The sequence below is a fragment of the Haliotis cracherodii genome, unplaced genomic scaffold, assembly GCF_022045235.1.
Source record: "Haliotis cracherodii isolate W230 unplaced genomic scaffold, xgHalCrac1.p SCAF_7, whole genome shotgun sequence".
Classification (NCBI taxonomy): Eukaryota; Metazoa; Mollusca; class Gastropoda; order Lepetellida; family Haliotidae; genus Haliotis; species Haliotis cracherodii.
Window position 1 is genome coordinate 5,505,792 of NW_027266330.1, and position 21,819 is coordinate 5,527,610.

Consider the following 21,819-nt stretch of genomic DNA (forward strand, 5'->3'; position numbering starts at 1 on the left):
TCATATTTCATACAAAATTTATTAGCAACTATACAGCACAAATAGACAAACATGTCAAGCATAAACAGAACCCATTAATCCCATCTATTGGAAACCCCACCCTTCTTCCCCAACCCCCAGCATATCTAAATACCCCTCCCACATCCCCGTGATGTATCATTCCGTTCTTCCTGATTCATCCGTCTTACGAGTCTTACCTGTTCCCCTTCCACCCTACACACCACTTCCTTGATTGTTCAATCTCCTCTTTCTTCATAGAGTCATTCATTTCTGATGCATGATAAAACAAAACACCAGCTGATACAATGAAGCCCCAGCCAACCGACCCCAGACGCTTACATCATTCAAACTGCTGTACATTCACACTTCCATACATCCATACATTCACAGTCACACAAGCACACAAGTTACCATCATAATGGCTCATAAAAAGTCTTGGAATTCTGATGGTTGTTGAGTTTCATAGGAAACTCATGCTGCTAATTCAGGAAAAAAACTCAGCTAAAAGTATGTCCTAGATACCCTCCCGAGCATACTCTCATAATATTCTTCTCCATTCGCAACCAACCTCATCAGGATCAGTATCGTTCTATAAAAATCGGGAAAATGATGCTTGTAGTCCTAGTATTTTCCCTTCGTCATGTTTTGATTTCCATTTTGTTTTAATATATTTAGTCCCCTCCCCAAAACGTGCAGCCAGAGTTGCTATTAAAAGCATAACATGATTATGACACTAAGTATTATGACCACAAAAAATGAGACTGCTTTGTTCCACACATTAGCAAAAATCCTTAAACCGACTTTCCAACATGGCCACCTGCTCACATAACGTATAGAAATGTCATGGATTAAAAAATTAATAGCATATAAATTTACCAACTGTTCCACCTTACTGCATAGAGTTAAAGAAGTATCCCTTACCACTGTATGTGTTTAAAACAAGCACAGAAAACATCAGACTAATGATACCATGTGTTAGAAAATATCCAAAGATTAAATATAAATTCATTGGTTTGACATAGAGGAAATATTTACAACACCTTTTCAAAATAAATAACAAGTTTCGAGTACAATGCCAAATCCATATATTATAAATTATCTCAAAAGCAAAAGTCTTCCTGTGAATTTAAAATATACCAAGCCACTGCACACCCACCCTCCCCAAAACAAAAAGCATAAATGTATTGACTCACACCTACCTTAACCTGTTAATTGCTTATCCATAACAATACCAAAATCCCATCCTGGCATGCCGACATCGTGGCATAAACAGAGGGGACACTCATACTTATTAAAGTTGCCATGACAGTTCCCCCCCTAGCAGATTACTAGAACCTATCACCCATACCCAAAGGACCAACACCCAGGGTCCTACCCAGCCAAGCCTACACCCACCTTCCCCCACCCCAATTCCAGAATAACACAACCAACCACTTTTCAAGTAATCCATCCTTTTCCCTCCTCCTTAGGGATCATTTGATATCCTTCTCAACCCTTTACAAGTAAACATCTTTCTTAACCCTCTAAAAGTAAAAATCCCTTTTACAAATTACAACCCATCCCAAAATTTACGAGAAACTTACGCTTTCCCCACCCTATAAAGTAAACTGTTCCAAACCCCAACCCTTTGCCTTAAGTCCCATTACTAATATTTATATGCCACCCCTAAAATATCAGTATTAAATCCCTTCACCCCACCCATTCATGATTAACCTACCTTTACCCAACCCTTCCTCACAAAGCCTCCAGGCATGATGAACAATGACCGATCTCTCTCTCTCTCTCTCTCCAGTCTGCTCTGACTGTCAATGTACATGGACAGTTCAAGACTGTCCTTCCACAAACTTGCCTCCTGGATCAACATCAAGCCTGTCAAATCTAGTCAAAATGTTGACAGTGCCTTCTTATGAGTGAACAGCCAGTATCAATAAATATTCACACACAAAAAAAAGCACCTGAGATTTTCATCTTGATAGGCTGTCTATGATCATGCATTCTTGACAAGGTTCCTTTGTCTACTAGGGAATTGTTTCAATTTGACTGGATTCAATATACCTAACAATTTGTTACCCCCAGCCAAACTGGCAAAGTTAAAATGTTATTATGTCTTGATCATAATTCAAACTAAAATTTGTCCCCATTCCCAGATAAACTTTCCATCTCACAGAGATGAGGTGTACATCAACTGAGCATGTTAGAGTCTTTGTCTTTGGATGATCTGCTCCTCTGCCATCCAAGTAGACTTGCTCATATTCCCATGGAAAGAGGTAAGAATTCACACACAAGAACACAGCAACTGGGGTGCCTATTTCCCCAGTGCAAATGAGAGCTTTGGTCTTGCATTCTTCTTGTTGAGTATGATTTCCTGGTCTCGCTTTGTGCGCTTTCTCTCCTCGTCTTCAAGTCGTTGTTTTTCTTCCAACATTTTTCGCTGTTCTTCAACTAATTTCAACTGTTCTTCAGCCTAAGATAAAACAAAAATAACATATCATGTTTTGATTCTTCCAATCAGAAAGTTCAGACTGACTCTAGCCACTCTTCCAAAGCAAGATCAGGGCTCAATCTAGCTGCATAAAACATGCACAAGTGCAACCTATTATTGAATAAGATAAATGAAAGGTTTTATAAAAAAATATATTAGGTTCTGGAGTTCTGCTCCAGAAACGAACGCTACCCTCATTTTCGGGACAAATCCACCTCGTTGTCATGAAAACATAAATTGTAAACAAGGAGAAAACATTGTTATCACTATCGCCCACCATGGGAAATATTTGAATTTTGTTTGTTCATACAGCATGTATAGTAGTGAATATAAACTATAAGAAAAAGTACCATCAAGCTTTAAAATGAGATAGCCACTTGGGCCACTTACATATATACGTCATTAGAAAAGTATATTAAATGTGATATTAATTACTAAAAGGCCCCTTCTCTAGAAAAAATAAATCAATCCTGATAAGTATCTCTTAGATCAGCTAACTTGTCCTCATTGCACAAACTATGCACCAGGTAACATAACATGGAGCAAGGGCCATAACTCTGTAAAGAAATAATTGGCGGAACCAATCTTTGAACTCAGTCTTGACAAGTATCTCTTAAGCATGCAAAGTTTCATTCATGTCATGTCAGTAGTCTGAGAAACCTCGGCCACAATTTCACACAGTATGCACTAAGTTGAAAAGCATGTAGCAAGGGTCATAACTTTGTAAAAAATGAACTATGGGTTATGTCCCTTTTATGACCCTCCTATTGACCAATCAGATTCAACCTCTCATATCACTTGTATCATTGTCTGTATTGTAAAAAAACAGGTCTTACTTTGGGAAGTGCATCAAATGACTCGTTAGTCCAGCCGAAATAAAACTCCATAATTCCAGCCTAGTATGGCAAGGGTGGAAACTGGACTTTCACGGTCACTTAACTTCCTTGCCTCAGTAAGATGTCGGGAAATGGGGGATGACAGATAATATTGATAATTCTTTTCAAAATTTCTGATCACAGAAACAATGAAAATAAAACAGAAATAGTGGATAATATGAAATCTTATATTTGCCAAAAAACATCAAATTTTCCCTTTCTTGGGGCTCTATCTGGATGTTATGAATGCGTTTTCATTTAAAACAAAGTTCATTAAAATGTAAATACATTATCTAAATAATGGGATAAACGGAACTTTAATATACATAAACAGTATGATAAGACCTGCAGTAGCAAAGATGTTTTACAAGCAGATAATTTCCTTGATAAATGTAGGCTTTAATGCTTTACACTTTATTGCACTAAATGTAATAATTGTTGTTGTTTGTTGTTAAACACCACTCAGCAATATTCCAGCTATGTGATGATGGCATGTAAAAAAACAAGTCAAGACCAGACAAGCAATTGACTGATATTATGATAAAAGATCCATACGATATGATCACACGCAACTGACCAATTCACAGAACCTGCATAACCCATGCACTTTGTCGCCTCTTACAACCAGCATAATTTGCTGGGGACCCATTCTAACTCTGAATATCTACATGGTTGAGCAAAACAAAATCATTTCGGATCTTGTTATTGCTTGCAGGAAAATGAAAGAGCTTCAGTTAAGTTGGACCGAGTGAGTGAGTTGTGTCAAACGCAGCTTTGAACAGGTATGGTGCTAACAAACCTAGAAACAGAATCGAGGCAAACCAGGATTTGAACCCAGGTTTCGGGAGTGCCAAATGGACTCAACTCTACAGTCAACTTGACGCACCTTAGGCTACTCATGCCCCCAAGTTGGACTGAAAAGTACTTACTAATTTTCTTTGCGCGTCTTCAATTTTCTTATTGTTGTCCTCCATTATTTTTTCTAACCTTTCCCTCTTCGCCCGCTCTTCTTCCTAAAATAGATACAAACATAACAGATAGAACTCATGCAAGATGATGCAGGTTCAACTATAATGTCACAACCAAAGCATGTACAGAAACTCCTAAAGCATGAATCTTATGATGTTAGTATGATAATCTCCTTACAATACACAAATGTGAACATACACATATACATTAGTCGCAGAGACTGGCTAATCATCTTGCAGAGTTACCATGGTTACATTAATACAATATGATGTACAAGTGGTGCAGAACTTATCAGATTACTAACGAGTAAATTACAAAAAATATTGGAAAATTCTCAGGGTTAACCAATCAAATACCTACACATACAAAGAAACATGTGAAATTACACAGACAAATACAACAGTATAAAAACAGATTTACTCAATAGAAAAAAAAAAAATATTATGGAGGGTAAACATGAAAGCAGCCACAGTGACAACTGAATGGTTGCCATGTAAACGTTATCACCATGGCAACTATTCTTGGTTATATCACCTTGTTCCGGCTTGTCTTTACCTCTGCTACGTACCAGGAGTGCAGCACTATGAACAGGGCTGCTGATAAGCTGTCGTTGTCTTCAATATATCCGCCATTGACTCACTCCACCAATGGAATCTATCCATTTTTTCAGTGGACTCTATGTTCAACCAATCACTAGCGCCCCCTTAACCAAACTAAACAAAGGCATTTTCCCATCTGAAATTCCATTTCTAGGTTCTAAACATCGAAGCTCAATGTAAGGAACATACTCACTGGGAGGGTTAGGCTGAAGCTAAACTGAGTGTATGTTTTACTCAATCAAGACTTTACATGACAATACTTGCATTTTTTCCTGAAAACGCAAAGCCTTGTTTCTGTTTTATCACAGCATTCCCTAGAAAACTTGGAAGAAAATGGTGGCATGTTAACACTTATTTCAAAGTTAAACGGAGAGCCCATCGCTGAAAAGCAAGCTGGATGATTAAGGTAATACGATCTCAAGAAAACGTAAATTTCTTCCCAGTCAAGGAGTCAGCTTGGGAAAGAAATGGTTGTCAGTGATTCACCTAAAATTGTTTTGAATCGTTAACAAAATACACATCCTGACACAAGAAGACAGCTGCCAAATATACATAGCAATTCCACAGACAACAATGGAAACAGTGTCTACTTCCAAGAACTTCAAGTCGGATAACTGTCCGAAAACAAACCAAGTTCAACACGTTTACACAAGTGAAAAAAACGCACCGTAACACCAATTCCATGGTATGCATGATTTTTAAAAAATATATTTAAAACTTCAATTGTTTTTGTTACCATTGTTACCTTTATTTTATGATTTGGCAAGCTCCACAGCTGTTTTCTTGCACGACGGGATAAGCAAATTTTAGGAGAATAGTTTTATCAACATACATTTCTAACGCCAAGCATCATCTCGGGGACTGGACAGGAACTGGAGTACTTTTGGCATACCTTTCAACAAGAGTCAATAGACTACAAAGCTATGACCGGACAAGACAATTTATCTCCACTGTGATATTTTATTGAGAATATTTGAAGATAAGACAAGAAATACTGGTCTAACAAAAAAGCGCCCAAACCAAAATACCATCAAAATAAATGCAGATAAACAGTACGTTTTGAAAAACAAATGAAGGGCGAAGTAGATGTTGCAGATACAAATCAAAGTGTCATATCTTGCAATGTTCTTGTCTATTCTCATAAGTTCCCAACAAAACTGACACCACTTTTATCAAGGAAACTTCAACAAACGACATCAGTCTGTCCTTTAGTTCAGATTCATGTTCTCTGATACAGAAGTACTTTCATAATACACAGAACATTAACACTACTCAAACACTGTCAGGCCATAGCTATTGGATGAAGCAACTAGTGTACGGGCATTCTAACAATATGAAGACTTAAGGAGTTAAAAGTCCAAGCAACCATTATAACAAAAGGCATGCCAACAGTACCCATCTGACACACGGAGGTCACCCATACCTCCTTCTTTCTCTGAGCCTCTAGCTCAGCCTCTCGCTGCTTCTCCAGTTCCTCCAGCATCTGCTTCTCCATAATACGTTTGGCCTCCTCCACACGACGCAGGACCTCGGCTTCAATCTCATCTTTACGCCGTTCCAGTTCCTCCTCTACTCGCTTAGCTACAAGTTCCTCTACACGACGAGCAACTTCCTCTTCGATTAGTTTCTCCTCTAGCTCTTTTTGTTTCCTTTAACACAAAAAATGAATGCAAGGATTACATACAGCCCAAAGCCTAAATACCAGTCATCCACAGCAGAAGGGATGACTACTAGGGGTGATACAATACATATCATGATACATAGGTCATGATATGATATATATCGCGATATGCATCTTTATGCCAAGTTGCATAGAAACGTTTTTACTATAAATATTTCAGATCAGGTTCAAAATTAAAAGCTAGCAGGAAACACATGTTCGTAGCTGCTATTTTGTAGCAGTGACCTTGAAGCGCTAATTACAAGGCATTTTGCAATATTTGACTGACAAAAGCATTGGGTGGTAATTAAAGGAGTGGTAAATAACTTTTTGAGCATGTGTACCGTCTTCTATCGCTACAACAAAAACAAAATGTATCAACCTAGTCCTGTTCTACAACAAGCATTGCTTAATATTTTAAACTAGGGAAAAATTCTATCCCACAATCCACCAAGATCCCAAGTTATTACCTACAACCAGGGCAGGTCGGAGGCCAGAAAAGCTTGTTTGGAAAGCACTTTACCTCTTGTCCCCGCTGCACCATTTGCTGTCTAGATTTCAAGGCGTGCAAGCCCATGGACTCCCCTAGAGGGATGAATTGCATAGTGTTTTGCATGTTAGGTGGTCCAGCTTCCAAGGTTCTGTGGCTACCAGAATGTATTTCTTGAAAAGCCCAATGGGCTCTACGTGATACTTCTTGGTGTCATACACTGCCGTTCATGAGAATCAAGGGGTCCTTGTCAGAAGCCTAATGATGAAAGTAAAGATGTAGGGAGTCCCTACAAATACTATAGATCATTACATGACCTCAAGGACTCTAGGACCCACACCAACCAGTGTTGAAAACAACTGCCTATCTGTTATTTCATTTTACTGGACAAATATTTTCAACCAGTTAATTTTAAAATGTCAGTTGTGTTGGCTCCTGGGAATACTATTTTGGCTCCTGCTTTTTTTCATGCTCCTTTGAAAAAGAAATAACCGAGCGGGCTGTGATGATATCATGACAATGTTCCATGTCATTTGTCTCCAGCAAATTCACTGAGTCATTGGCATCGCAATAGAGAGCGAGTGAGTATGAACAGTATGAGGCATCTCAGCTTGCTGCGGGAGGAAAGTCCAAAGTGATGTAGGTCTTGGACTGTTACCACTTTGGTGAAACTCACGAGCACGGATATGGTCCTCAAAAAACAAGAAATAATCCAGGCAAATAAGGATTCCATCCCATGATGATTTGTTTATTGGATGGCCAAGGGACACAACTCCGCACAGCGAATGGTGGTGCCTTAAACGACTGTGCTACCCGTGCCCCCCGACAGCAAGGGCCTACTGAGTTCAGTCAGGGCCTAGAGGTTCTCATCTTCCCATGGCAAGTGAGTAAATTGACAACATAAATCCAGTTTCCACCCATGCCGAACTAGGCTGGAATTATATTTTAGCTGGACTAACAAGTCTACGCATGGTCCAATCAAAAATGTGTAAAAATAAATAAATCGACATTCAGTTTGTAAACTGCTGTGCACATTTCAGCCGATTGCAGGATTGGCAAAGCATGTTTTACCCACAGCTTAGCGTTAACAGATATTTTCAAAATCTTTTCATGTTTTTAATCAAGGTGCTCAAGTGATTTGATGCACTTCGTTAAGTAAGACACACAATATAGATCTTGATTATCCGTCAGATTGTCTTCACTGGGTGATGCCCTCTTATTTGAAGCAAACGCAAGTGATATGGGAGGTGGAATATGATGGTCAATAGGAAGAACATAGAAGAGACATAACTTGTAATAGCAACTACTACCAAGCTAAAGAATTATAGCCGGGGTTCGGCACGGGTGGAAATGGAAACTGGAGTTTCATAGTCATAGTTAACTTCTTTGCCTCGAGGAGAAATTCTATGGGTCCTGATGGCAATCTAGGCATTTTAAACACTGTTCAGGACCAGTTGAATTTCTCAATCTTGGATCCCCTGAACCCCTGACAATATAAGGAAAAGGAGTAGAACCTATGAAAACTCGAACATTACGTCGTTACGACGTCTAGGTTGGACCGGAACTTGTGCCAGTTTCAAGCCCAAACTTGGCTCTCAGTCAATATCAGTATCATTATGTGGATTACTATTTCTGAGCTTACTAGACAGAACAGAATTTTACTAGACTGAGGGCTTAGGATTGGGTAACAAAAGTCATAGACTGCTGTACAGGGGTCCGGAAACCGTCATATGCGCCGGACATGTCCGATTGGGAATCTCAAATGTCCGGTCTAAAATATTGCTTACCGGACATTTAAATTTTTCTGTCCGGACATTTTAAAAAGTATTGTCCGGACATTCTTAAATTTTGACCGGACATGATCAACAGTTAGGACTGAGCAATTTCTGTCTGCAGTTGTAACACAATGAAGATTATCTACACTGACAAGCTTTGTTTGTTTTGATTGCTGTAAATACATCGTACCTAGAATGATAGTCCAATCGGTCAATCACTGTAATAGGCAATAAACTGAGTTGACACTGATTAATCGAGGATTTATTACTGAGAACATCTTGTTAATTTGAGTAAAATGTATTTACAACTGTACATAAATACCTTGCATCATCGATATACCTCATTATCCTCACAATGCTACGATACGTAACCTCAGTCAAGAAGCGAAAGCGTGACGACAGCCAGTCGACCGATGCAGATCAGTCGAGCGGATCTGCCAAACCCTCAAAGTCTGAATGATCATTTTGTAAGTCGTGGCTAACGACTTTCACTTGGTTGACATACAACGAGGATTTGCAGATTTTATTGTTTTCAGTGGCTAGTCGTATATTGAATCTTGATTGACCGCCATTTTGCTTTCTGTGACGATCGATGACAATTTTTTTTATGGTCAATAATTAAGTACAGATGAAAAAGTATTCAAATAACTACTGCTATCAACGATAGTTTAGGATTTATGATTATATTATCTGTCTTGTTTTAAATAATCTTTAGTTTAAAAAAAAAACTTTTCCCGTGAAGTCACGTGATAACCAAATATGGGATAATAGTCTCGATCCAAATGTTACAACGCGTACACTCTAGCAGACTCATGAATATTAATTAGACCGTTCACAACGTTGACAGATCGTTATTATAACAGAAACAAACGAATGTTTTCCATATATATCTAAAATGATATTATTTGTTATTAATTGTCCGGTGAATTAAACAATTTAAATTGAAACAATTCATAATTCATCATATTATGAATACGTAACAACTTGTAATTTGTGTGTAAAAAGTCGTACTAAAACACGCTGTTTGAAGGGGGCGTGGCATAAATGTAAATGTCCGATTGGGATTTTAAATTTTCCGGACCCCTGCTGCTGTATGAGACTATTTTTGTGCTGGCCACTCACTGGAGTCTCTGTCGTTCTAATTCAGCCTTTTTCTCTTCTTCCTCTCGACGCTTAGCCCGCATGATGAGATCTTCATCACTGCTTGAACTACTTGAGGAATATGATCGCTTTCTGAAATGACAAACAATTCAAAGATGATCACAATGTCATGAATTCATGATGTAACAATCTCTGATTGGTTGGGTACACTACCGATGCAAAGAGTGTTGTTTCGAAAAATATCACAAACATCAAATTGAAATCTGAACGAATTCCCCACACTAATCCATAGCTGCAAAGGCTCCCAAATTACAATTAACATTTTGTTACAATGTTCCGATTGGGACAACAAAGTCTGATGATATTGTGGTCAGGGTTGGTATGGGTTGATATTTTTTTTTTTTATTGCATGCATCAATTTCCGATAATATGAGTGGAATGCCTCAATTGGACAGATACAACACGATAAATAGACTTCATACCAGTTGATGAACAAAACACCCGTGTTCGTAGCAGATGGTGGTAGGCTAAATATTGACCTTTTATTTATCCCAGAATGAAAATTTAGTCCTCGTGATGTTCTTCTGCAGATTGGCATATTATTTGTAGGAATAAGGATGAACTTAAATTTTCTTTGCAAATACGAAAATGTATGACATTTCGGCAACTACGCCACAGAAACCTGCCAAGGCACTGTTGCTCACCAGACACATTCCAAGTGAGCTGAAAGTTATATGCAGTTAAATTTACAGCCATCGAGTTAGGCATATCAGACTGTTATGATAATCTTCAATGATTTTCAGAATATCAGCTGTGTATAATGGTCTTGTGACTGCTAGAGGACAGCACGACACCAATATTATCTTTAAAGAAACTTTAAAGATCAATGTTATGACACCAAACATCCATGCATGATAACAACTGGTAGTTTCTCAATCTGGAGAAGTAATTTTTTAATATTTTAGATATTTTTGCAACAGTCAAAATGGACTGTAGATGTACAGTTGAGTTGAGTTACATCATCGAAATCTCCATTTCATTCATATTCTCCCGATTCATATTTAATTTCAAGATAAAACTACCACCCAATCAAATTACGACCAGAGAAAAATAATGTGTCAAGTTTGAGACTGAGTCAGTGACACTACTTTTTAAATGAAACAATAATGGCAAATGTATCCAGGTGATTAATGATCATAGAAAATAAGATATAAAAAACTGGACAATGCAGGTTGGTTGGGTCGGGAACAACTATCATGTTTTGATGCCCAAGATGAAAGATGAAACTTAGTAGGGTAATTATCAACAATTTCAGCTCATTGTAGCTTAACCAAAACCTTTGGAGGTTAGATTAAATGTTAATTCTTTTCAATTAAGGAAAACCAATTCATTTCACTTAAAGAAAATGTCAAGACTAAAAGGGTGACCCATATAGTGCTACATACCTTACTGTATTGTCAGTTCTCTGGGCCTTGTGGTTTCTGCGGAGAAAATACTTGATGAGATGGTTGTATATATGTTTTAATCTTAATCTTTCATTCCCATGCCATGAACAAACCTCGGCCACATAAAGGTCTTAAGCTACCTCCTTTATGTCTTACTGCATCGTCTTGCCATTGATGAGCAAGATTCATAAATATGTTCATTTGGCAGTAACAAAAAACCCAGTCACGTTGATTTTAACGTCATACACAAATCTGTTTGTTATAGTGCCTGACCTCCCAACAACGGACAACATGCCATGCCATAAGCTCACTTGAACATTTGGTGAGATAAAGTTAAGTTGCAGAAATAGTCAATGAAACAAGCCATCACCAATTAACACCAAATGCATACAGTGCAAAGAAGATTGGACATGTTCCCACTTGGGAAAACGATCCCAAATCTTGCTCTAGAATGAATATATATAATGCATAATTTGTGTTGAAAATGACCCCATTCAGGTGCACAATATAGTATACACCCATGAAATACCAGAGAATTGGCATAAGCAGATAAGCTGGTTGTTGAACAGTTTCTATTATTATTCCCACTTTATTTACACCGCTGTAAGTATTACTTTTGTATTGTTAATATGTATAGTATTGTGATACACAGGGGTTGTAAATCGATGCACTGTACTGCGCCCCTCGTATAGCGTAACAATACTGTATCATTACACCACTATGTCAATATGCCAAATGCTTCCTTTCTTTGATCAACTTTTATGACGTCCATTAGGATTGATCGATGCTGAGTTTGGTAAACAAAGTACCTGTCTTTAACGACTCAAGGGCGGGCAAATATATATTATCAAGGTATCACTATTTTGCGGTGTGATACAAGTGAAAAACGTGGTTTACATTACTTCCTGTTTTGGATTATGCATTATAAGTATTATTACGACCTAGGTTGGGTCAACAGACATCATCCAAACAAATGTGTTCTTTCCTGACCAATTTTGAATGGAACAAAAAAAAATCCAGAAATCATCATAAAAAAAGTTAACAAGTATACTGACGAGTAATTGTGACATGCCAAAACGATTCCTGTATTCCGTCAAGCAATGAAATATTGTGCTTGGATGAGCATAAGTAAACAGTCAACAGGGGTCCTAATACAGAGGCCGCGACAATATAGTCAAACGATAGGCCCTACAAGTATTAAATAGTGAATACATCAGATTGTGACATTAATATTGCGGGTTTATTTTATGATTATTAATAATATTACAGTAGGATATACAGCAATTTGCTTATTGTAGAACTGCTTAGGGATTCTAAAATGTCTAATCAACATAATCAACCAAAATCGGTGACAGTGGCGGTCGTGATGAGCTTAGTTGCAAAAATAACCAGTTCAGGTTTAGTGGGGAGCCCTAGGACTGGGAGTAAGTTATATTAATGGCTAGTTTGAAAAGCAACCAGAAACTGGTCAGTGTGACCCAGCTGCGGTAGGTATTTTTAACGTTTTGGTTTCCTCTGTGTGATATCGCTTCGAAAGCTGTGCATACAAATTTACTGCAGCATTTTGCTACGTGGTTATTTGCTTATAACCTGCAGGAACAATGGGAAGAAAGGTGATTAAACTATGTCATTTCCTACGTTAATTGCACTGGGGATAATTGTCTCAAATGACTTGAATGTAAGGTTACAAGGACGGTAACAGCAAATAATATTTTATTATGAGCAAGTGCACCTTTCGATTTTGTCAGGTTTCAACATTATCGATGCATTTCCTTCGCACAAAAGTCGGCAAATATCTAGATGAGTTAATCTACAGACAACTGATTTTCATGAATAGGGATTTCACTTGACGAAACACAGATGGTAAACTCTTCAAAGATTTATTGTGAAGAGTACCTTGCTGTTCGTTTTCTATCCCGTGAACGAGATCGTATCCGTCTGCTGCCTTCTCGTCGATTTCTTGAAACAGATCGTGAACGGGATCTTGACCTGTGTTTCTTGTGTTTTACTCTATGTCTGTGTCTGGTTGGCGATCTGCTCCTTGTTCGGGATCGTCCCATTTTCTTTCCAAGACCCAGTTTCCCTGATCTGAATATACCCAGTCTGGCTACAAGAAATGACCCAAGATGGCGGCTACAGCGAGACTATGACGTCACGAAGCTACAATAGTTGATAACATTTTACACCAAAATAAATTCCTTTTGATGCAGTGTGTTATGATAAATAAAACGACAGCATTACATATGACTAGTTTGTACTTATATACTAAGATGTATTTGTAAATTTGGCCCATGAATATAAAGAACAATTGTTACACATTATCCCTTAGAAATGTCTTTTAAGACTATCAACGCTGTGAATCCGATTTGTCAACAAAGGGGGACAACTGCTATGATGATCAATTGCAAGGATTAACCGCACTACAAACGCATTTTGGACGTCAAGAGGACAATCAGCTGGTATTTTATATTTATATCCTAGTAGGTACGTTTTGTGTGTCGTAATCAGACACTGTTGGTTTCCATTGTAACTAAATTGTTACATCCTGCTGAAAAATAATAAAAAATATTTGCTAAATTTTCAAGGGATTTTTTTACATCGATTGACATCGATTGGTGCACTATTAGATCTACATGTTTTAAGAAGGATTCTCCATTCCATCAAGTATGAAATATAGAGGGTGAAGGTAAGATGAGGTGAAATGGGGTTTAACGTCGCCTCCAAGATTATTGCACCTAAATATATAGCGACGTGCATGCACGTGTGTGTGTGGCTGCTTGTACTAGTCCGGACTGATGCCGATTTATAGTGCTAGCCCGCTGAGTTACCATGCCGCAGTTTAACATGAATACCCCACTTAGACACAGTATACTGACTCCAAGCCGACCAGTCCTTGTTTTAGCCCCTTAAAACCGAGCGCCAGACAGGGTAACAACAAGTACCAGGGGATCGAACCCCGGACTCCTTACATACTGAGTTTGATAAGTACGGCCCTTCCACAGTAACTTAGAGGCGGCCACAGGGTCGCCGCGTTAACTTTTGTACGCATAATGAACCTGTGTGGCGGAATTAAATCATTCCCCTTAAATGCCAGTCCACGATGCCTGCCTACGATTGAAGTGTTCGTTGTAGTTTATGAGGTATACCATACAGCTTGATGAGAGCACGGGCGGCACAACGAACATGGCATCGTACTGAATACACCGGACCCGTGAAGATCTGTGAAGATATAGACTAGGACGTTAAACAACAAACAAACGGAATATACCGTTTGCGTGCTTGTCTGTCCTGGTTGTGGATAACAATGCATGAGTTAATAAGAGATGGATCAGCCACAATTACAATATCAGTGGGGGCACGACTATGGGTATGGTGCTGACAAACCTAGAAGCATAATCGGGGCGAACCCGGATTCGAACCCACAATCATAGGTTTCTGGCGTGCCCAAGGGACGCAACTCTGCACTGCGAATCGCTGCGCCTTAGACGACTGGGCCACCGTGCCCCCTCAATGTTTATAGAACGAATGGGAGGTTATTATGCCTGGTATTGTCCTTTCAACGACTTTACCTTCACTAAACGTTTCGTGTGTTCAGAATGCGTTAAGATCATTATCAGTTTTAACTTTTTTAATAAGACAAATTATCAACGGCGAGAATCGAAATCATGGTGCATGGATCATATATACTGGTATTTATTGCCATGCACGCTCTAATCATCAGACCAGGAAGTCGGCTTCATTGGAGGAGGCATATTACATGGCGTTAAATTATATATTTTATGAACGCTTCTTTTATTTGTAAACTCTTTACCAGATAAGAAAAGAAATAAGAAATAACAGCTTAGGATGTAGTTGATATGTTTGAAAGGTTTCATGGTGAAATATAATACGGGTTTCAAGTTTTGCTCCCGGAAACGAATGCAATCTGTATTTGAGTCAAGTTTGTTGCCATGGAAACTAAACGAATGCAACTTTCTGAAAAAACAAATATTAAAAGGCTCCACGCATGCAAAGTTTCGGTTCCTGAACTATATTCTGGAAACGAAACGTAACGGGAGGACGGACAACAGCCATTCCTATATACGCACTCCCACTAGAGTCGGGGATCAAGAGGTCACACTAATTAAGTAAGAGAAAAGAAATTTTACACACTGATGCTACCTAATGAGTTCGAAAATTGGCCCCGTCAATTATATGTTTACAGACTAACGGCCCTTGATCCGTTATTTTACTTCGTGCATAGTGTGTGCAATGAAGACAAGTTTTCTCAGAAACTACTGAAGTTTCATTGATGAAAGGTTGCGTGCTTATCTGAGGGATACCTGTGAAAACTGTGTTCGAAAATTGGTGCCGTAAATTGTATCACATTCAATATATTTTTGCTGACATAAAGCGGCCCAAGTGCGTTAAAAATGTAAATATACACATGCACAAAAGTTAAGCGCCACCCACCATATTTGTGAGCTGTTACTTTTGGAACTTAATGATGACTATTATAACGAGATGTACGATTGTTATATGCCGTATATGTAAACCTCATGTGATGCAAAAGTTGTCCCAAAGCAAGTTTATCTTGTGTTCCAAAAGAATATGAGCAGAATGGAATTTTACCGAAGACCAGAAATTGAAGGATTAGAAAACATTGAAAAACTGTTTTTGTCATGTAACTGTCATGATATCAGCAGACCATATCAGGTGTCACAAAGACACCCTAGGGAGTGTAGAGTCTATTGCAAGACAGAAACGTCAGTAACGTGTGTATGATCCACGGACATTGACCACAGCTTCAACCCTACGCCTCATACTCATTACAAGTCGTTGAATGCTTCTCTGAGGCAAACGGATCCATTCTTCATGAAGTGCGGCTTCAAGTCCAGCGAGATTTTGAACTGGGGGATCACGATGTCTGATTTTCCGGCCAAGAATGTCCAAGAGATGCTCAATCGGAATAAGATCCGGACTACAGGCCGACCAAGGAAGAGTGGCAATAGCTTCTTGACGCAAATAAGCCCAAACTGCCAGAGATCTGTGTGGTCTAGCATTGTCGTCCATGTAAACAGGTCTTGTCTGAAGAGGATGGTTGTCAAAATGAGGGACTACCACTGGACGAAGAACGGCATCTTGGTATTGTTGGCCATTCAGGTTTCCACAAATTGTCACCAGCGGAAGTTTGCAGCCGAAGGAAACACAACCCCGTATCATGACAGACCCCCCGCCACATGGATGACATGGGTCGTCTGGATGTTCCTTGGTGCAAAACGAGTGTTACGTTGCCTCCAAACACGTATTCGACCATCAACAGTTCGTAGCAGCATTCGACACTCGACAGACCAATGGATCCTTCTCCAGTTGGCCAAGTTCCATCGACTACGGACACGACACCATAACAGACGATTCCGCATGTGCCTCTCAGTCAGTTGAGGACGTTTTGCTGGTCTTCTTGCGTTATAACCAGCCGCTCTGAGGCGACGCCTTACGGTCATGGTCGAGAGTCTCTGATGGGTAATCCACTGCAGTCTTCAATCTGATTTCGTCTGACTATCCTGAAAAGACGTCTATCCTCTCTGTTAGAGGTCTTTCTTGGCCTATCAGACCTATGCCTGTCATTGACATAATTGGTTTGACCATGTTTGACAATCAAACGAGTGATAACACTGTGATGACGACCCATTTGTCTTGCAATGGCCCTGCATGACATGCCAGCATTTTTCATGCCTATCACATGCCATCTTTCAGCGTTCGTTAACTTTCTCCTGCCCATGGCTGATTTTCAACCTCTATTGGAAGGGGAATCTCACACAGGAGCAAAGTGCAACCACGTGTCTGAAACTTGAATTTTACTATTTATAGGGTAGGGGAACTGCAGCAACACGTAAAGCACGCTTTCCTTGTGGTATCTGGACAAATTTGGGTTCATGAAACTATGGAAGCCTAATTCAGTCATACATCATCATATTTCGTATTTCTGATTCCCACACGTGAAATCAAGAGACTATGAATATGGTGGCGCTTAACTTTTGTGCATGTGTATACATCACAACTTTCGCTCGTTAACAGACCAAACAGAAACCGGTTGCAAATATGGTTAAGCATGAATACTGATATATGCCTAAATATGGGCATTATTGACATTTCTTTGCATACGCTTTAACAAAACATGTCCCCGCATTGTTGTTTGGTCGCAGGATAACTGGAAGAAAACTTAAAAAGTCAATTAGCGCCGCACTTTGAATTTCGGACCAACAGTCGGTCGCTCACACCGACGGGGCCCCGACTGTACAATCAAAATGGTTAGGTTTCCTTGATCTGTCAGCTGAATCTATATCCTGTCCGTACCATTTTGGAAGAGGGATTTCAGAGTGCTCGCCAAAGACGTTCATGTTAACTGTACCACCCTATACTGAAAACTTGAAAATCAACTGACTGACTGAGTTGGGTTTAACGCCGCTTTTAACATTATTCCAGTTATGTCATGGTGTGTCAGCTTAATGTGGGAGGAAAGCCCGAATAGATGCAGGTTTCAGACATTTACCACTTCGGTGAATCCCACGAGCACGGGTATGGTGCTGACAAACCTAGAAACATAATCGAGGCTAACCGGGATTCGAACCCACAATCATAGGTTTCTGGTGTGCCAAAGGGATGCAACTCTGCACAGCGAATCGCTGCGCCTCAGACGACTGGGCCACCCGTGCCCCCTAAGAGTACATAGACGCAGACCGAGACATCCTTGTTGCTGAACGCCCGTGTGATGAGGACATTATCTAGTCGATTGTAGAAGAGCGTGACGGAAATAGCCGAGCGAATTCCGATGATGACAACACGCAAGATGGAATCGACTGTGTTGAACCTGCCACACCCTCCTTTGCCGGTGCCAAAAAGACTCTTGAAACACTCAATGTTTTCCTAAATACTCAAAGGTCAACCGAGATGACACCATTCGATACTTTGGTTCATCTCACAGAGGCAGTTTCTCAAATGCAGCCAGGAAGACCCACTCCGCATCTTCCCGTATGTAAGTCGTGAAATGATAAATACATATTTCATGAACAATGTTCTAACATGTTATGAATTTAATGTTATTAAATGATTGTTATGTAATGCCATTAATTGAATGATATGACAAGTACAAGTCAATGCTAATTCAAGTCAATGCTGTAATTACGTGCATTGGACCTATGTCGGGAATCGAACCCGAGTCTTTGGCTACCCCACCGCCTCTGGGGTAGGATACGTTCACCTTGGCGCAAACACCTGTTATCACTATTTTGTTTGACCTATTCTACCCCGGATCTTCACGGGTCGGTATCACTATTTTGTTTGACCTATTCTACCCCGGATCTTCACGGGTCGGTATCACTATTTTGTTTGACCTATTCTACCCCGGATCTTCACGGGTCGGTATCACTAGTTTGTTTGACCTATTCTACCCCGGATATTCACGGGTCGGTATCACCATTTTGTTTGACCTATTCTACCCCGGATCTTCACGGGTCGGTATCACCATTTTGTTTGACCTATTCTGCCCCGGATCTTCACGGGTCGGTATCACTAGTTTGTTTGTCCTATTCTACCCCGGATCTTCACGGGTCAGTATCACTATTTGATAGTGGTTCATAAACACATGCTTATGATACAGTCGCCCTCTTCTTTTAGCAGAGAGTTCTTCTGAGTATTGAACTGGTTATGTCGCTTATTCACGTGTTCTTGAACGTTTCCAGTTTACACGTTGATCATCATGTGGTAGGAGTTCACATCGACCCCAGTGCTAAAGCTGAAGAACGGGTCTATATTGTACGGTGTTTGCAGCTAATAGTATCAATATGTCGATTGTAGATTGTATTGTGGAGCTAGCTTGTTGTGAGTGTAACGTTTACCGATTAACGCTTTACACTCTGTGAGTGTATATGGATATTGATTTTAAGACGATAGCTGAACACATTTCGTTTTTTTAACTCCAATCTTGTCCGACCATAATAAATAACTTTTCAGAAGTTCATCCATTTTTTTTATTGAAAGTCTAGAAGCATTGTATTCTTTTTATATGTCTTATCGCTTTTATATAAACATATATTCTCATACATTCATTCAGAAACATTTATGCTAGTCATGTGGAGGACATTTAGCGCGTCAATGACAAAAATGATGGAAAGGATTTTGTCAGTTTTGTTTAGATGTAATCAGTGGTAGGAAATGGCAAATTTATGCTTCAAACGTTTCTGTGTCCGTGAAGATTCAGGGTAAGAATTGGTCTTCAGCAACCCATGCTTGCCGTTAAAGACGACTATGCTTGTCGTAAGAGGCGACAAACGGGATCGGGTGGTTAGGCTAGCTGACTTGGTTGATGCATGTCATCATATTTCAATTGTGTGAATCGATGCTAGCGATAGCAATCACTGGATTGTCTGGTCCAGATTCGATTATTTACAGACTACCGTCATATAGCTGGATTTCTGCTGAGTACAAACAAACAAACATTCCTTTTTTAGGAGACTATGCTTACAGTCGCTGCTGCCAGACGCCAGGATGGCACCCATGACATCAGCACACTTCACCTTCAGTCAAGTAATTGCTGAAAGCTGTATTTGCACATAGTTTCCTCCTTTGAATTGGAACTCTTGCAGTCCTCCTTGTCTTGAGGATCTGAACGTAATAAACACAGGTTAGCACATGCTATTTTGAATATTACGGAAGCCTTTTAGGGCCATGTCCAAAAAAAATTCATATCCCTATTAACTGGAAATTTCCACTTAGTATCTGGAAATTTCCACTCAGTATCTGGAAATTTCCACTTAAATGCTTTAAATAGAGTCAACAGTTGTATTGTAATACCTATTAACCTCAAACTTTGGGGAGGTGTGTTAACATCATTCGAACATACGTATGCTTAGGTTTGAGCAATAAAGACATTCTATATTTTCTGGCTCATGATCACAAGATTTTGATAACTGAACGCACACTGAAAAGAAAACTTGCAAAAATGAAGCTCTATCGAAGAAAAGAAAAATCAAAGCTGGTTGATGTCGCTCTCTTCATATCTTGTCTGAATGTGAAACCTCTGGTATGCTACATGGCTATCGATGGATGCATCAAAGGTGTAGGAAAAATAATTTGACTGTTAACACAGAAACTGTAAGAATATTGCTTGGTATCGTTGATCCTCGGGGTGTGAAACGTCGTAGTAAAAGAAGACTGGAGCGCCGAAAGTACCTTTCATCAGGACCTAACGCTGTGTGGCATATCGATGGGTATGACAAATTGAAGCCCTACGGAATTTGCATTCATGGATGCATTGATGGATTTTCACGTAACATAGTATGGTTGCATGCATGGAACACGAATAACAATCCAAAGCTGGTAGCAAGTTATTTCATTGATGCTGTATTAACATATCAAGGATGCCCAGAGAGAGTGCGCTCTGATGCGGGGACAGAAAATACATCTGTTGAGCAGATGCAATACTTTCTGAGGAATGATCATGTGGACAGATCCCAAATGTCAGAAAGGTGGTCAAACTCTTCACATCTTGTCAAACAGCTACTTCAAAGTTTCTTATCAAGTTTGTTAAATCCGATATGTTGGCAAAGCTACTCAGATTTTGTGCCGCTTCTGATCTCCGGTACCGGTTCAAAAGTTGTGAGATTGCAAGTTTGACATTGTTAGCCAGGGAGTGTTTTCTGGATGTTTCCTCGTGTAGAATGATATTGGGTGATAAATAAAATCTCACTCAAGTGTCTTTTGATATCAAATATATCAACACAAGTTGATGAAAGTGAAAAAACTCAGAGACTTGATCACACAAGATGAAGAGAGCGACACCAACCAGCTTTGATATTCCTTTTCTCCGATAGAGCTTCATTTTTGCAAGTTTTCTTTTCAGTGTGCGTTCACTTATCAAAATCTTGTGATAATGAGCCAGAAAATATAGAATGTCTTTATTGCTCAAACCTAAGCATGCGTATGTTCGAATGATGTTAACACACCACTCCATAGTCTGAGGTTAATAGGTATTCCAATACAGCTGTTGACTCTATTTAAAGCATTAAAGTGGAAATTTCCAGATACTAAGTGGAAATTTCCAGATACTAAGTGGAATTTTCCAGATACTAAGTGGAATTGTCCAGATACTAAGTGGAAATTTCCGTGGAATTGTCCAGATACTAAGTGGAATTGTCCAGATACTAAGTGGAAATTTCCAGATACTAAGTGGAAATTTCCAGTTAATAGGGATATGAATTATTTTTGGACATGGCCCTAAAAGGCTTCCGTAGAATATTCATTCACAGCGAGTGGCGTTACTAATGGAGTGATTAAAATATTATTATTCTGAAATCATTAAGGCTTGCGTCTGAAATTAACAAGGTTTTGTACTGACTTAGCCTTTGTTTCCACAACACTCTCTTTGAGACCTGGTCAGTTGAAG

At 39.4% G+C, this 21,819-nt stretch overlaps 1 protein-coding gene across 2 annotated transcripts; it reads right to left on the reverse strand.

The window, feature by feature from the left end:
• On the reverse strand, positions 1–13,527 carry LOC139447146 (arginine and glutamate-rich protein 1-like). 2 transcript variants are annotated; one of them, XM_071228328.1, is made up of 6 exons: positions 13,293–13,527; positions 11,397–11,432; positions 9,973–10,083; positions 6,349–6,574; positions 4,287–4,370; positions 1–2,464 (listed from the first exon to the last, which is right to left on the reverse strand). In XM_071228328.1, the coding sequence occupies exons 1-6, from the start codon at positions 13,454–13,456 to the stop codon at positions 2,306–2,308; spliced, it is 780 nt and encodes a 259-aa protein (XP_071084429.1). In that variant the 5' UTR covers positions 13,457–13,527; the 3' UTR covers positions 1–2,305. The 2 variants fall into 2 exon arrangements, 1 of the variants encoding a protein (XP_071084429.1); XR_011652009.1 differs by lacking the exon at positions 1–2,464 and having other exon boundaries at positions 4,299–4,370; positions 5,190–6,574.
• Positions 13,528–21,819: the final 8,292 nt, after the last annotated feature.

Excerpts from the sequence above, each read along its gene's own strand:
- LOC139447146 (XM_071228328.1), bottom strand. The coding sequence starts at position 13,456 with ATGGGACGATCCCGAACAAGGAGCAGATCGCCAACCAGACACAGACAT. Across the intron at positions 4,371-6,348 it reads AGGCTCAGAGAAAGAAGGAG|GAAGAAGAGCGGGCGAAGAG; the intron begins GTATGGGTGACC and ends TATCTATTTTAG. Across the intron at positions 2,465-4,286 it reads AAGACGCGCAAAGAAAATTA|GCTGAAGAACAGTTGAAATT; the intron begins GTAAGTACTTTT and ends GTTTTATCTTAG.